Raw genomic sequence first — 17,831 nt, 5'->3', positions numbered from 1 at the left:
TGGTTTAACTGTAGATGATCATTCTGAGATAGCTGCCAAACTAAATAAGAATTCGGCATCTACATTCACACATGAGGAGTTATTCAAGGAGGAGAAGGCCAGATGTTTATCAAACTCTAATGTTGAGTTAAATGATTTTGTGATAACTGAGAGTAAAGTGGAGGAGAAATTTAATATAAACATAAGAAAGGCACCTGGGTTGGATGGGATTAAAGGAGGCGGTAAAAAAAAAGTTAGCACATCCGTAGCCATAACTATGAGAGCATCAATGAATCAAGGGAAGTCCTCATGGACTGGAGATAGTACTAGTAACGGAGGTATGGGATACAAGAAAGGAAGCGTGTGAGCTTATATAGCATCAGCTAAAAAAAAAAAAACACAACCCAATTTCACACATCCATTCCCTCAAAGTTTGTCCAATTCCTCCTTGAATTTATTTAAGCCATCAATTTCCATACAACAGATGGAAGTTTGTTACTGCAATTAACCACCCTTGGCTAAAGGCAAATTTCCCCACATCTGTTCTGCAAGTGACTTTTCCTCAATTTGAATTTATGCTCTCTCAGGTTCATAATCTGAGCAAGTGACAGAATCCCATCAGAATTTAGAATGCTAAAACCATTTTAGGCCACCTCAATCAGATCATTTCGCTGGTGCCTATTCTCCAGCTGCAGCAATTTGCAGAACTTAAGCCTTTCTTTATAAGAGGTCACCTTCGTTCCCTCACCAATCTTGTTGCCCTTCTCTGTACTCATTCCAGCAGGTCTACATCTTTCCTAAAAGGAGGCCTCCAGACCTGTACTCAAGGTGTGGTCTGACCATTACCTTATACAATGGGACAATCACACCTTATCCCTGCTAGCAAAATTCATATATCATTGACAAGACACCGTGAGATATTCTTGCAGCCTGTCTACATTACTCAGAAAACTTCATATCTGACTGCACAATTACTCCCAGGTATTTTTCATTTTCTACCAACCTAAGTGTAGTACCAGGTACGTTTCTCTGGAGTTAGTTCTACCCACATGCAGTACTTTGCATTTGTCCATGGTGACCTTCAGTTGCCACCTCTTAGCCCATCTGCCCAAATTTTCTAGATCCTGTTGGAGTAGCACATTGCCATAATTGACATTAACAACCCTGCCAACATTTGTACATCTGCCATTTGCAGATGTATCTCTAATTCTCTAATTAAGGGGATGAATCAGATTGGTCCAAGGGGATGAATCAGATTGGTCCACTTGATATTGATGGGTCAACTGTTGATGATCCTGCTCAGGTAGCTAACAAACTAAATGAATATTTTGCATCGACATTCACACATGAGGAGTTATTCAGCAAGGGGAATGCCAGAGGTGTATTCAACTCTAGCAGTAAGCTACAGAATCTTGAAATAACTGGGAGTAAAGTGGAGGAGAAACTGTTGAAGATAAACACAAGAAAGGCACCCGGGGTGGATGGGATCTATCCAGTTATATTAAAGGAGGCAGCAAAGGAAGTAAGCAAACCCTTAGCTATAATTATGAGAGCTTCCTTGGACTCAGGGGAGGTACCCATAGACTGGAAATGTGCAAATGTGACCCCAATTAACAAAGGAGGATCAAAGGCTGACACAAGTAATTATAGACCTGTGAGCTTAACTTCTGTTCCAGGAAAATTAATGGAGGCACTGGTTAAAGAAGCACTGCAGGATCATTTAGACAAGACTTCAGTTATAGCTCAGACACAGCATGGTTTTGTTAAGGGGAAGTCTTGCCTGACCAACCTGATTGGATACTATGATGCAGTCACAAAAGAACTGGATGCAGGGAATAACTTTGATATTATAAACTTGGATCTTAGAAAGGCTTTTGATACTGTTGCACATGCTAGACTGCTACACAAATTGGAGCAGTGTGACAATGGAGGCAAATTGCTGCTATGGATAAAGGAGTGGTTGAGGGGGAGAAGACAGAGAGTGGTAATCAATGGACACTGCTCATCGTGGAATAATGTTATTAGTGGAGCCCCTCGGGGCTCAGTGTTGGGTCCATTATTGTTTTCTGTATTTATAAATGATATTGATGATGGTATATCAAGCTTAATGTCCAAGTTTGCAGATGATACAAAGGTTGACAGGGTTGTCAAGGACACTACTGACACTATGCTGCTGCAACAGGATCTGGAAAGGTTGAGCAGATGGGCTGAGAGGTGGTAAATGAAGTTTAACATTGACAAATGTAAAGTACTACACATGGGAAACAGCAACCCCAGAGCAACGTATCAACTCTGTGGTACTACACTGACAGTGGTAGAGAATGAAAGGGACTTGGGGGTGGTTGTGCAGGCAGATATGAAGTTCTCTGAGCAGTGCAGACGGGCTGCAAGAGTAGCTCATGGAGTATTGTCAATGATATACAGGAATTTTTCCATCAGGGATAAGGAGGTGATTATTCCATTGTATAAGGCAATGGTCAGGCCACACCTAGAGTACTGTATACAGGTCTGGAGGCCTCATTTCAAGAAGGATGTAGAGCTGCTGGAACGAGTACAGAGAAGGGCAACAAGATTAGTGAATGGAACAAAGGGGTGCTCTTACGAAGAAAGGCTTAAGTTTTGCAAATTACAGTGTCTGGAGACTAGGCACCAGCGAGGTGATCTGATAGAGGTGTATAAAGCCTTGAATGGTTTAAGCATGCTCAATGCTGATGGGATTCTTCCTCTAGCTCAGAAAAATCACCTGAGAGGGCATAAATTCAAATTGAGGAAAGACAGATGTAGGATAGACGTGCGGAAATTTGCCTTTAGCCAGCGGGGTGGTTGGTTGGTGGAACAGACTTCCATCCCTTGTGGTGGAGGTTGATAGCCTAAATAAGTTTAAGGCTCAGCTGGACAGGTATTTTGAACGAACAGAGGGGGTGAAGTGGAAGTGGGTTTTTTTTTTTTCCTTTTTTTTTTGGCTGATGCTGCATAAGCTTGCTTTCTTGCATCAAATGCCTCTACTAATGCTAATGCTAATTCACAATGTTGGATCAAAGGGTGACACAAGTAATTACAGACCTGTTACTTTGACTTTTGTTCCAGGGAAAATAATGGGGCCACTGTTTTAAAAAAGCCTTGCAGGATCAACAAGACAAGACAGCAGTAATAATTCAGACACACAGCATGGGTTTGTTAAGGGAAGTCTTATCTATCAATTTGATTGGATATTATGTCATGGTCACAAAGGAACTGGATGCAAAACATGATTTTGATATCATATACTTGGATTTCAGAAAGATTTTGATACTGTTGCACATGGAAAACAACTGTACAAATTGGACCAGTATAGTATTAAGGGCAAGTTCTTACAACAGATAAAAGGATGGGTGAGTGGGAGAAGGCAGTGAGTGGTAATCAATGGAGACTGTTTTTTGTAGACTAATGTTATTAGTGGTGTCCCTCAAGGTTCTGTGTTGGGCCTATTGTTGCTTTGCATATTTATCAATAATACTGATGAAGGTATACCAAGCTTAATGTCAAAGTTTGCAGATGATACAAAGGTTGGCAGGGTTGGTAATAACAGTAATGACAGTATGCTGCTGCAACAGGATCTAGAAAAGTTAGGTAGATGGGCTGAGAAGTGGCAACTGAAGTTGAACCTTGACAAATGCAAATTACTGCATTTGGGTAGTAAATTCAGAGAAATCCAGTTAGTACATCCGGTTAGTACATTTCTCTGAGCAGTAACCTCAGAGAAATGTACTAACTGGATGGTGTTGCACTCATGTTAGGGAAGAATGAAAGAGACTTGGAGGTAATTGTGCATTCAGATATGAAGTTTTCTGAGTAGTGTAGGCAGGCTGCCAGAGCAGGCTATGGGGTCTTGCCAATGATATACAGGAATTTTGCTAGCAGGGATAATGTTGCTGTTTTTTGGTTTTTAGGAGCATTAGCAATTAAGGCCATATTGCTCCTGGGATATGTGGTGGTCATTCCCTGACCTTTCCGCATCCTCCATATTTAGTCGCTAGCAGGGATAAGGAGGTGATTATCCCCTTGTATAAGGCAATGGTCAGGCACAACTTGAGTACAGGTCTGGAAGCCTTATTTTAGGAAGGATGTAGAGTTGCTAGAAAGAGTACAGAGAAAGGCAACAAGATTGGTGAGGGGAACAAAGAAAGGCTGAAAGAAAGAAAGAAAGTTCTGAAAATTGCAGCATCTGGAGATTAATCACCTGTGAGTGATCTGATTGAGGTGTATAAGGCCTTGAATGGATTGCACAGGCTCAATGCTGATGGAATTCTTCTTCTTCTTCTTGCTCAGATTACAAACCTGAGGGAACATAAACTGAAATTGAGGAAAGACAGTTGTTGAATAGATGTGCAGAAATTTTCCTTTGGCCATTGGCTAGTTCTAACTTCCATCTGTCATTGTGGAAGTGAATAGCTTAAATAAATTCAAGGAAGAAGTAGACCAACTTTTGGGGTGAATGGACGGTGAAATGGGAAGGTTTTTTTTTGGCTGATGCTGTATAAGCTTGCTTTCTTTGCATCATATGCCTCTACTAATGCTAATATCAATCAATTACTTAATGCTCTGATGTTATTGTCTGCTCATGCACCAATCAGTACACTATCTGTCGATCAATATATTATTCTCAACTTCTACTGCCGCTATCGAGAACACACACCTTCTGTTTACCGAGAATGCAGGGAGAAACTGCAGTAGCTGCAAACCAGTTTGTCTGGTAAGTTTCCCATAGTTTGCCATGGTTCTCGTGTTGGCTTTCTTTACCAAAGCAACAGATGCCAATTCAGAAGTATATTATCTTTAGAAAATGAATATAGCAGAAACAATGTCTATGAGATAGAGTGGAGAGAATTTGCAAGAGACAGGTCACTAATTAATCTGACTGCTCTCTTTTGAACTGTCTAGGAGTTTGAGAGAGAGAGAGAGAATTTTGTGGACCGAACCCCAGATTCCAAAGAATCTGGTGTGAGGCTCGCTCCAAAATTTTTTAGATTTATACCCAGGTATAGCTATTTAAAAGTAATTTTAAGAGGTCAAATAATATCAGGGTGAAAAAGAAAAATCATATTTCTGATTTAGAGGGAGCAATAATTATATTTTTGATGTGTTTATGCTAAGACAGATTGGAAGTTTGGGTAATTTCCAATAGACATATGCAAGTTTGTCTAGAGATCTGAGTGTTATCATAGATGAGCATAGGAGCAGTACAATTTATTTTATTTCTTTTTGAAAGGAATATGATAGGAATGAGTTAACTAAGGATTAAAAGGATTGAAGTTAACTAAGGGTTTTTTTATACCCCACTGGATAGGATAATTACCAGGAGATCAGCATCTAAGGAGATTGAGATCTGAGAAGTAAAAGATTGAGGTAATCTCTTACTTTTTAATATACCCCACTGGATAATTACCAGGAGATCAGCATCTAAGGATACTGGCTGTGAATCTGAGAAGTAGAAGCTGTTTGTGCAAGGGACGGTTTCTCAGGATGGAAGGTGGAAATGTACTGTGTTAACATTAGCAAAACTATGGACAGGATATCCAGTTAGTGGGAGAAGGTTGTTAAAGCTTGCAATCATGCATCACACAAGTAGAACATTCCTCAAGATATAAAGCACTGGTTACACAGGAAGTAGCCATTGTCAGTGACTCTACTGTCAGGGAAACAGGAAATGTGCAAAAAGATAGGTAAAAAGGATCAGAGTATGTCTGGCAGGGGTGAAAATTAATGACATACAAAAACCTTTTAAAAACAAATAAGATGATTCTGTTGTACACATCTTCTGATGTGTACAACAGAATCATCTTCTGACCTTAATGGACTCATGAATAGGTGATCAGAGGATTTAAGGCTGAAGCATAGTTAAGGTTAAATTTGAAAACTCTCAAATTTGTCCAGATATGACAAGAGTTTTGTCAATAAATTTGGCCATGGGGTAATTGTGCAAGGCTTGTGGGGTTGGATTTTTCACAGCATGGTCTGTGCATGTCATCAGGAGAGGCTCTTTTGGATGGAATACACTTAAACAGAAAGGGTGCAGGAATATTTGCTGATGTCATCAAAGCAGGGTTATTTGGGTCAGAAAAACTTCTAGTAAGGAGTAGGAAGATACACAACTAATGGTTTAATCACAGCCACTCGGAGAGGTAAAGTGGGTTCTTGCAATCATTCTGTTGGGATAAAACAGCCTGGAAAATAAGGAATGAGTAAAGCAAATGTATGGGCTGTGTTAGGATTAATAACAAGAAACACAGGCACATGTACATGCTTGTAAACTAATAGTAGAGTAATAAATTTGATGAATTTGAAGTATTTTTTAAGTCATTACTATATGATTTATCATTTATTGTTCTGAAAACTATAATAATAGTAAGAATAGTTTTGAAATAGTATTAACAACTTACATCAAGAAATAATGACATCTTTGTGGACTAGTATTAAAATAATTTGGAGCATGTTATATTTTTTGAAGTAAAAAATATAACATGCTCCAATAAAAAAAGGGTAAGCTTTCTTTTCTGATAAAATATTAAGGAAGACATAAATCAACATTAATCATATGTAATTGAGTGAATGAAAACTTGCATACATAAACATTGAGCTTATGTACATGTATTTTTAATCTTAGTGTATGTCATAAATGTTGCAGGAAAGTAAACAATATATCTGTGGAAGTGGCAGGAGCATAAAAGTGTCCTTATTCTACATTTTAAAAAAAAAATCAAATATCCAAAATTGCATTTTTCCTCCATTTACATCTAATTTCTGCTTTAAAATATAAATGATATTGCAGTTTATTTATTGTCTTACCAAAAAAGAACAGAGTATGTAGAACGAGATGAAATAAGGCAGAGCAAAATCAGAGCCACAGTTTCCATTATTATCATCAGCTCTAATATCACATTTTACAATAATCTTACTGGAACATGCTATCATGATTTCTTGCCACGCTTCCCCAGTAGCTGACCTGAAAAGAAAGAAAGAAAACAAAATCTTCAATCACTAAATTAAAAATTGTGAAATATGAGGGCCGATGAAAACATTCTGAGACTGATTCCACAATGCACAAATAGATTTACTTACACATTATTTGAAATTATTTCCTTCAAAATAGTTTCCTTGAGATTGAATAGACTTATTCCAGTGATGCTGCCACTTACTGAAGCATGTTTGGAACTTTGGAAATGTCTCAGCTCTCAGTATTCCCATTGTATTTTCAAAAATGTCCTTCCTGTTGTCAAAGTTCCTTCAATTTTAGCTTTTAGTTTTGGAAAAAAAAGGAGAAATCACAAGAAGCCAAAGTAGATATGGTACCACAGCAATGTTGTGTTTCATCAGATATTCAATTATAATAAGGTCAGTATGGGAGAACTCATTACTATGATGAATGAACAAGATTCCATTTTTGCATGTTTCCTTCAAACCAAATCATGCATATATACACAATTTCTTGATAGAATTGTCTGATTCACTTCAGAAAGGTATCCGCGGTGAACCAGGACTTCTGAATCAAAAATTGCAACACTGCCTTAATATTTGATTACTCCTTCCACTGTACACATTCCATTGAATGGAATATTGCTGCATGGCTTAGTACTTCACTGCTACATGCTGCCTGCCACATTTTGTGTTTACAACACGATTTTTCTGTGTTTAACACAAAACCTTACTCATATGTATTATTCTTCAGAATCAGCCACTGAACAATTGATACAATAGTTACATATGTTCTTATATTAATGCATATAACAGACAACTGAATGTAGGTGGCATAATGGAACTGAATACATACCAGTAATGGTTGCTAGTGTGTGTTTTTAAACTGGTAGCACTAACATCTTGGTGCACTATAGCCATAGTTGCCGATGCACCTAATAAATACCCAAACAAACACAGGGCTTAATTTTTTCCCCCATTAGACTACTGCTTTTCCACAATATTTAAATAGTGATGAATAATTTTTTTTAAAATAAATTACTTATCTTATTCATTGTGGATTATATTGCGAAGTAACAAACATAGAAGACTAGAAACTGGAGTCATTTTTTGCTTTGGCACTATCTAGCCATCCTGTAGTGATTCTTTAGTGTTACAGAGAATCACTATGTGTGTGTACATGCAAAGGTTATTTGCAATAAAGAAAAATGAGAGCCAGTTTTAAAGTGGCATGTCACTTCATTCTGTTTAGTTATTTAATTATATGCATTTTACATTAGTTATAAACACAAACAATATGAAAATGACCCATCACTCAATGACAATCCAATTGGAAGTGTCAGCCATTTACTTGGGAAGTAATACTCAGGGTCTAAGTTCTCCATGATATTGTTCCATACATCATAGAGATCTTAGACCCTGAGAAAGAAATACAAAATCCTGCTGAAATCGTCAGAGCAACTTTCAAGAAAATGAGATCACTTCTTTGCAATGACAACCTCAAACTGAAATTAAGGCAATCTGTGGTCAAATGCTGTATCTTGTCCATACTTTTATATGGTGTTCAGACATGGACATTCAAGGCAAGTTCTCAGAACCAACTAGAGGCAACTACATCACAGGATGTTGCAAATACTATGGACAGATTTATTAGTAAGCAACAACGAAGTCCTCCACAGAACAAGAGCAGAAAAAACATTAATAACTACCAACAAATGTAGGAAAATCTGTTATCATGGCCACATTCTATGGGGAGAGAAATATCATCTACCTCAATTAATAATAAAGGCAAGATAGCAGAGGAGGCAACTATAATATTCAACAATGGGACTGATATATGAAATGTAGAAGAACTGTTCAGATTAGAGGAAGACAGAAATGCATTCTCCTTAGTAGTCGCTAATGTCCAGGAAACAAGTCAAGGCACATGAAGAAGATAAACACAAAGAAGTAATAAACAAAATAAATATTAATCAGTAATAAATAGAAAAATGGGAAAATTTACTTCTATTTCTTCAGCATTATTATGACTGTATCACGGATAAGTGCCATTTTATCGACAGCTGCAACTGATATATATATGTTATTACCTCATTTGTGGCTTCCATCTTTTCATAAGCCTTGGATAAATATGTCTCAGAATTTTTTGATGGACCTTCATATAAAAAAGAATAACATCTTGACCTGAAATCTTAAAAAAGGTATAAAAATAAAGAAGTTTTAATTAAAATTTAATCTATTAATAGTAGATATAAATCAACTAGTATTAGCAGTTTCTGTTTTCATTTGTTCTTCATCACAAATAAAGCTAGAAGAAAATGACGTTAGCATTAGTTGAGGCATATGATGCAAGGGGATAAGAGGGGAACAGGTATTCTGTGTGTTATCAGACACTCAGTCTAAGCCACTGATGGATCCAATATCTCTCTATTACAGAAGATTTAGGAGAAGTCCGGTGGCCTGCCTCCCTAAATTCCACTTGTGCACACCTTCTTGATGGTAAGCCCTGTTATGTCACTAAGGTGGCAACGAATGTGTAGAGTGGTTCTCTTCAAGACTCCTGGTCAGCATGAAGAGGAAAAGACCAAACCCTCCAGCATATGACAGCATGACGAAACAAACAGCCCTCAGTCCCCAGTGGCTTTCATTCCCCTCTTTCATTCCCCTTCCCATTTCACCCATCAGGTCACTCAAAATTTTTGTCTAGTTCAGCCTGAAATTTATTTAAGCTATCAACTTCCACAACAACAGATGGAAGTCTGTTCCAGCAATCAACTACCTGCTGGCTAAAGGCAAACTTCAGCACACCTGTTCCACAACTGTCTTTCCTCAATTTGAATCTATGCCTGTTCAGGTTCTTAATCTGAGCAAGTGGAATTATCCTGTTAGCAGTAGCCTGCTCAAACAATTCAAGGCCTTATACACCTCAATCAGATCACCTCACAGCAGCATAACCCCTCCTCCCTTCCTGTCCTGTCTATCCTTTCTGTACACATTGTACTCCCAAAATTCCAGTTCCGCACTGCTTATGTCTGTGTGACACCATGTCTCTGATATCTTAACAATATCTGCCTTTGATGTCTTGACTAGCACTTCAAGCTCATCCAATTTATTAACTATACTCCTAGCATTGGTGTACATGCAAGTATACATGGACTTGTTTCTACTCTTAGTTACCCTAACACAGACCACGTATTTACTTGTTCCACTATGACTCCCAGCAGTCTTGGAAATTCCCATTGCCTTGCTTTCCAGGCTGCTGTTCAATTGCATTTCAATAGAAGTAGTGCAAGAATCACTTTTACCTCTGCCAGCGGCTACTGTTAATCTATTAGTCCATATATCCTCCCAAGCTAGTAGTTTTCCGACTCACCTAACTCTGCCTTGATAGCATCAGCAAATATTCTTGCACACTTTCTATTTAAGTGTATCCCATCCCTGTAGAAGCAATCTCTCCTGTTAACAAGTACAGTCCAGGCTGATAAAAATTCTACCCCTTGAGCCTTGCACAATCTCTCCAGGGCTGAATTGATCGACAAGGCTCTCATCATATACTCCCTGCTATCGTGTCTGGACAGAATTGCAGACACTTTCAAATTCAACCCTAACTCATGGCTTTTTTTTTCAGCAGTGTCTTGTACTTGTTAAGTAATTCTGCCGGTCTCCTACTCTTAATATCATTAGTGCCAACGTGTACAACAATATCATTCTTTGTGCCCTTAAAGGAAGATATCTGCCCTACAATGTCATCAACCTTTTTCCCCTGGCAGACATACCTTGGTCCTTTTCCATCTATCCTTTTTGCACAACATGTTTCCTGTTTCCCTTACAATAGAGTCACCTACAACAACTAGTTCCTTTGGGACCAGCGCATTCTGCCTTGGGGGTTGCCTCTGTGTTGGGTGATGTTCAAGTGCAAGCTCTGACATTGATGTGGGCAGCTGAGAGCCTGATTGGCCCCTCAATTTAAATCCTTCAAGGGCATCCACCCTGTTCTTCAAGCTCTCATATAAGCCCATAACAATGCCGAGTTGGCACGTCATTTCCTCGCACACACACACACAAAGACATTCCCCTTGGCAATATCATGTTCCGTTCCTGACTGCTCCACAAACGTCAAACAAGCACTGCATTTCAATAGACTGTGATTCAGAGGACAACTGCCCCCCCCCTCAGTTCTCCCCTGAGCCACAGCACTTCCACTAGTTTGAGCCTTTTGCTTTGCTGCTCTGGTCTGAGTCATGATTTCTATTCAAGTTCAATAAAATTCCAATACAAAATATAACCCTAAACCTATATCCCAATGCAGTTATAACACTATATATATGTATTTCGGTATTGAATATTATCTGCAGGTTACCTTATATGACTTTCTTATCCCCTGTAAACTTATATGTATTAATTTATGATGTTATGTTTGTAATAACTAGATCGCTATATTTATTTAGCTAAAAAAGTACAATTCAATTGATAATGAAATTTAATAAGATTAATAAATTTTACTGATTAATCGATACTGCTATTCTAGCTATCTAGTTTTCCATTAAACCTTACACTATCTAGTTCGGTGCACACGTATCGTACAACAATGGCGGTAAGTTACGAACGGTTAATCTACGGACACGAGGTATTATTTACTTTCTAAATCGCACTATCTAAATTCAAAATAAACCACGGAGCCTGACTAGGTATATAAGCTACTTATAGAAAATAATTTAATGTAACAATTAAGTGAATAAAGCGGCTAAGTATAATTAAAAACTTTCATTTGCTGTAGCTGCAAAACCTGTCCACATGTGGATTCAATACCCTCACCGATACTAAGCAATAACCTACAAAATCTCTATCTAAATTCAATTTAAACTAAACTATTGTTACTAGGAATATAAAGCAACTCTAAAAAATAAATTAATATGCCAATTTAAGTCAATAAAAAAGCAAAAACTTCTCTATTTGCTGGAGCCGTAAAAACTTCCTGTAAAAAAATATGAAATTATAAGGCTACAAGTTACAAACCTGTGGATGCAAAGTGCAATCAGTAAATTAATATGGCATAAAGTATCAAGTATCTGTTAAAGTGTTAAAAAATGCTATCATTTTTTAACCCTTTCACCTGTTTCTTAGAAGCATTTATTCCTTAAAGTGTCCTATACTTTTTTCCACGGTCTATACAATTAATCTGACGGAATGAACTAGTTTAACTTTTGGTTTCGTAACGGCAGTTGGTCGCTTCCCTAGGGGGAAGTTGTGGTTGAAGAAATGATACACCGTGTTTAGTGCCCAGAGCAATTAAATGACGTCAGTCACTCCTCTCCTCGACGTAAAGGGCAGTCTAGTCCGCGTATGCTTAATTGCTCACAAGCGAAAAAAGCAAGTTGCGACTTTGTCAGAAGAGCGTGAGAAATCAGAACATGAGACATAATCCCTTACGAAATCAAAACTAATAAACCCAATGACTGTCATGCTTAAATTCCATTCTTAAAAGCATATCAATTTATGTTCGATGACACGATTTTAAAACAAAAGAAACTGCCTTACGCAAACATGATATTTCCGTTCTTCACAAATATTTCATTTTTAGTGGTGACAATTCACAAAGTTGACAGTCCCCAAATGAAGTTCTTTGCCCAGCATTATTGACCTGGTGATCTCAACAGGTCAGGGCAAATTAAGGGGGAAAAACCAGAGGTATTTATATGAAAAAAGGGAAAGAAAAGGAATCTTTTTCTTTGGACAGTCTTACGGTAGGTTGCGGGTTTTCTAGGTGGAAAAAGAGAGTTTTTGCCAGTCGTAACGTAGATTTTGTGAGATTCGGTGTTGAAAAATTACAGAGCGGATTCTAGAAGCGAAGCGAAAGATTAAGTTGGCAGAGAGAGAAAGAAAGAAGATAGCCAAAATCGTAATTATGGATCAGACGGTAGTACCAAAGAGCACCGAGAAAGGAAGACATTTTGTCGGTAAGTGAGTTTTTCTTAAACAACATAACCTAATCACTCGAAGTTAATCATATTTTCCCACTGCCTTTAATTCACATGCACTGACCTCTCTTCTCATTAAAGTCATTCAGACAAATGTATATCTATTTTTATAGTTAGAAGTTAACAGTAAGCACGAATTGTCCAATTAGTTGTTTTAAATACTAATTGTAATTATTATGTTGACAGATGATTCTTATTCCATTAACAGAACAATTGTATGACATAACTTAATCACAGATTGTAAATTCATTAGCTAGAAAGACACATGAAGAACATTACAAAACTGTAATACTGCTATCAGCAAGATACTGCTTGTATTCAGTTTAATTACCTAATAATCACATACCAATTATTCTAATTTTCAACCAGTTCTATTGTACTCTTTTGTATACTTATATGTTTAATAAATCTTGTTTTGTTGATCATTTTGCCTTGTGACAATTCTCTGACACACATAATTTATATAATTATTGAGTAGTTTTTGAGTTGGAGTTATGCAGGCTCAAGAATCACCTTAAGGAGAACCTCTGAGTTAATCACAATGCGATCTTGATGATGCGAGCTTACTCTTAATTAAGTCTGAGTGGGCTTGAGGGTGCAAGATTTTGTCCTAATCCAACTACTTGACTTTCGATTGAAACCCAGGCCTTCTGGAAACACATATTAGCGTGCAGCCTTGTCAGAAGCTGAGTGATTCATAGAGAACGTTGTTTAGGCAAGCATACACATTAAAACAGAAGGAATCCTGTGGAACATATCCATGGTGGAACATTATCTCAAAACAAGATCAGGCGAAGGTAAAGAAAGCCAACATGAGAAGCACGGAAAAGTTAGATAAATTTACTAGTAAAAGTACTTTGCCGTAACAGCACTTGTATTGTTGCTCACCCAGTAAACATACAGTGGGTGTTATTGGTCAGGAGTAGAAATTGAATCCCATAAGAGATTGAAACCATCCCAAAGTGGAGGGAGTAACCTGACCTTTTTTCTTTTGAATCACTGGTGGCTTAGTGGATAAACTGTTTATTAAGAAAAAAAAAGAGGCAAAGGTAAAGGAAGCCCACACGAGGAGCACGGCAAACTTTGAAAAAGTTTACCTGTGAAACTACATTACGAACATTTTTTTATGATGCCAGAACTTCCATTATGACTGTTCATGATTCAGTTTAGTTAATTCAATTAGTGATTCTAAAGAAAAAAGGTCAGGTTAGCCCTTCCACTTCAGGAGGGTTTCAAGCTCCCGTGGGATTCAACTTCTACTCTAAACCAATAACACCCACTGTCTGTTTACTGAGCAAGCAACAATACAAATGCCATTACAGCAAAGTACTTTTACCGGTAAATTTCATCGAACTTCTGCATGCTTCTCGTGTGGGCTTTCTTTACCTTAGCCCAAGATCATTTAAAATTACTCAATATGATGTTTGCAGGCAATTTCAATGTTACAAGGCATCATCAATATCCGTGATATGGAACACTTAAATTTATTCAGGAAAACAGAACGCTTTAATCAGAATGCTGTGAGATTTTGCACTTATCCGTTTCACACAAAAAAAACAGTATAAGTTAGAGTAATGAGGATTAAGGAAAAGACAATACAATAAGGAGAGAGAGAGAGAGAGAGAGAGAGAGAGAGAGAGAGAGAGAGAGAGAGAGAGAGAGAGAGAGAGAGTAGTAGTAGTAGTAGTAGTAGTAGTGGCACTTGATGCAAGAAAGCAAGTGTAGGAGCTTATGCAGCATCAGCCAAAAAAAAAAAAAAAAAAATCACACCATACCCTCCAATTGTCTGTCCAGTTCCTCCTTAAATTTATTTAACCTATCAACTTCCACAACGACAGATGGAAGTTTGTTCCAGCAATTAACCACCCGCTGGCTAAAGGCAAATTTCCGCACATCTATTCTACATCTATCCTTTCTTAATTTGAACTTATGTCCCCGTAGGTTCGTATTCTGAACAAGTGGGAGGATCCCATCAGAATTCAGTGTGCTCAACCCATTCAAGGCCTTATAGACCTCAATCAGATCACCGCGCAGGTGCCTAGTCTCCAGCCACTGCAATTTGCAGAACTTAAGCCTCTCTTGGTAAGAGGATCCCTTCATTCCCCTCACCAATCGTGTTGCTCTTCTCTGTACACGCTCAAGAAAATCTACATCCTTCCTAAAATGAGGCCTCCAGACCTGTACGCAGTACTCAAGGCGTGGCCTGACCATTGCCTTATACAGAGGGACAATCACCTCCTTTTCCCTGCTAGCAAAATTCCTATATATCATTGACAAAACCCCATGACCTGCCCTAGCAGCCTGTCTACATTGCTCAGAAAACTTCATATCTGACTGCACAATTACTCCCAGGTCTTTTTCATTTTCTACCACCTTAAGTGTAGTACCACACAGTTGGTACGTTTCTCTGGGGTTACTTCTACCCATATGCAGTACTTTGCATTTGTCAAGGTTAAACTTCAGTTGCCACTTCTTAGCCCATCTGCCCAAATTATCTAGATCCTGTTGCAGTAGCACACTGCCATTACTGTCATTAACAACCCTGCCAACCTTCGTGTCATCTGCAAACTTCGACATTAAGCCTGATATACCTTCATCAATATCATTGATAAATATACAAAACAACAGTGGACCCAACACCGAACCCTGTGGGCCTCCACTAATAACATTAGTCCACGAAGAGCAGCACCCATTGATTACCACCCTCTGTCTTCTCCCACTTAACCATCCTTTTATCCATTGTAGCAACTTACCCTTAATACCATTCTGCTCCAATTTGTACAGTAGTCTTCCATGCGCAACAGTGTCAAAAGCTTTCCTGAAATCCAAGTATATGATATCAAAATTATTTTTTGCATCGAGTTCCTTTGTGACCACATCATAATAACCAATCAAATTTGTCAGACAAGAGAGAGAGAGAGAGAGAGAGAGAGAGAGAGAGAGAGAGAGAAATTAAATGGCAGGAAACAGAGAGTAGCCATCAGTGGCCACCTGCACTTCATGGATTGAGATGTTATGAGTGAGGTATCAGTGTTTTCTGCTGAGCCTTTCCCATTTTTAACATTTATTATTAATATTAATAGATATTTCAAGCTTGATGTCTAAATTTGCAGATGGTACAAAGATGGGAAAGGTTATTAATGACATTAATTAGGGTATGCTACCCCTAGATGACCTAGATACTATTCAGGCGGGGTGATAAACAGCAAATGAAGTTCAATATATAGATACATACAATGTACTACATTTGAGAAGCAATAATCTCAGTATAACATACCATTTGGGAATGTTATTCCAAGACACCAAACTCAAGTCAGTTGAATAAAGAAAAGAATATGGCTAATAGTACAGCTTGACAGAGTTCTCCAAGAAGTGAAGACTGGCTCCTAGAATGACTTATTGAATTCTGTCAGCAATATAAAGAACACTGCCAGCATGACAAAGGGATGATTATTCACACTAGAAATAGTTATGTAACATCTGGAATACTTTGTTTGGAAGTGTTGTTTTAGGAAGGACTGATCTACTCAAAACGATGAGTGGAACAGTAGCAAGATTAGTTGGAGACAACAAAGGATATCCTTGTAAAAAAAGACTGTAGTGCTGAAGATTTCAGTCTTCAATCTAACTGAAGCCTATAAAGCTTTAAAAGGTAAAGCAATAAACTAAATACTGTAGGGCTCTTTGATCTTTCACAAAAAGAGGACAAATTTAAATTAAAAAAAGAATGGTTGCAGAACAGATGTAGAGATATTTCCATTCGGCCAGGGAACAACTGCTTGTCTGAATAAACTTCCATCTAGTCTTTTAAAAGTTGGCATAAAAGAGATGGACAAACTAAACAGACAAAAGTTTTATTTATTATTTATTATTATTTTTTTGATGATGCTGTGCAAGTTTTTTTTTTCATGGATCATTTTGTTTCATGCTAATGGTAATACTAAAATGATGTTAAAAGAAAAGAAAATTTACTAGTAAAAGATAAAGAAAAAAAAAATGAGTCACCTCAAGAGAGAGAATTTGGTTACCTGAAGAGCACTAATACTGCCTGAAGAAATGTTTGAAAATTGTTGTTTCTATGGATGGCAGTTGAAGGATCTAATGCTATACGTCCAAACACCTGTAAAAAAATCCAAAACATCTCCTTAATAAAGAAATGCAAATAATTTATATAACAGAATTACTGTACTTTCACTACATTTAACTAAAGTTTCAGTTTCTGTAAATGATATATGTATTTGAATCCTTTTCATTTTATTGATTCGTAATTTACTCGTTCATGAATAAATCAAATGTATAAATAATAATAATAATACTAATAATAATAATAAATAAATAAATAAATAAATAATAATAAATAATAAACAGTAAATCAGAATGTCTTGTAATGTGGGATTTTAACTTTCCAGATATTGACTGGAACTTGTGGATTAGTCACTCGCACACAAGCAAGACTTTTGCGGATTTATTGGAGAATTATTTTCTACAGCAACATGTTCGAGGGACCAGAGAGAATACTCTTGATCTGATTATCAGCAGTGATTATTCATGCATTAAGAATTTGCAGTTAAAGGAACCACTAGGGGACAGTGATCACAGTATACTGATGTGGGTTTTACTTAAAGATGTAACTACCATCAAGGGTAAAGGGAAGGGTTTTTGATTTTGTAAAATGACTACAGTGGCCTCAGACCATTTTTAAATTCTATACAGTGGGATCAAATGATGATGTTACCAATGGTGAATTCTAAATGGAAAGCCTTCCTCCTAATCTTGGAGGCTACTAGGCTTTTCATACCAACTAAGAAATACTATTAAAGGTTCAGGCCTAAATGGATGTCAGATGAATTAATGAGGCTCCTGGCAGAGAAGAAAAATGTATGGGATGCATATAAAGTATCAGGTGACACAGAAGCCTATGAC

The 17,831-nt window shown here is 37.5% G+C and overlaps 1 protein-coding gene across 1 annotated transcript in view; it reads right to left on the bottom strand.

The window, feature by feature from the left end:
* The window catches only part of LOC150076513 (muscle calcium channel subunit alpha-1-like), a 1,171,392-nt gene that overhangs the window by 215,246 nt on the left and 938,315 nt on the right, over positions 1-17,831 (bottom strand). Inside the window, exons 32-33 of the mRNA XM_090387375.1 lie at positions 16,937-17,028; positions 6,805-6,961 (exon numbers count right to left, since the gene is read on the bottom strand). Of these exons, the coding sequence (XP_090243501.1) occupies positions 6,805-6,961; positions 16,937-17,028 (249 nt within the window). The remainder of the gene's footprint in view (positions 1-6,804; positions 6,962-16,936; positions 17,029-17,831) is intronic.

The sequence above is a fragment of the Mastigoproctus giganteus genome, chromosome 13, assembly GCF_048544385.1.
Source record: "Mastigoproctus giganteus isolate SK-2022 chromosome 13, ASM4854438v1, whole genome shotgun sequence".
Lineage (NCBI taxonomy): Eukaryota > Metazoa > Arthropoda > Arachnida > Uropygi > Thelyphonidae > Mastigoproctus > Mastigoproctus giganteus.
This window is presented reverse-complemented; position numbering and strand designations above follow the sequence as displayed.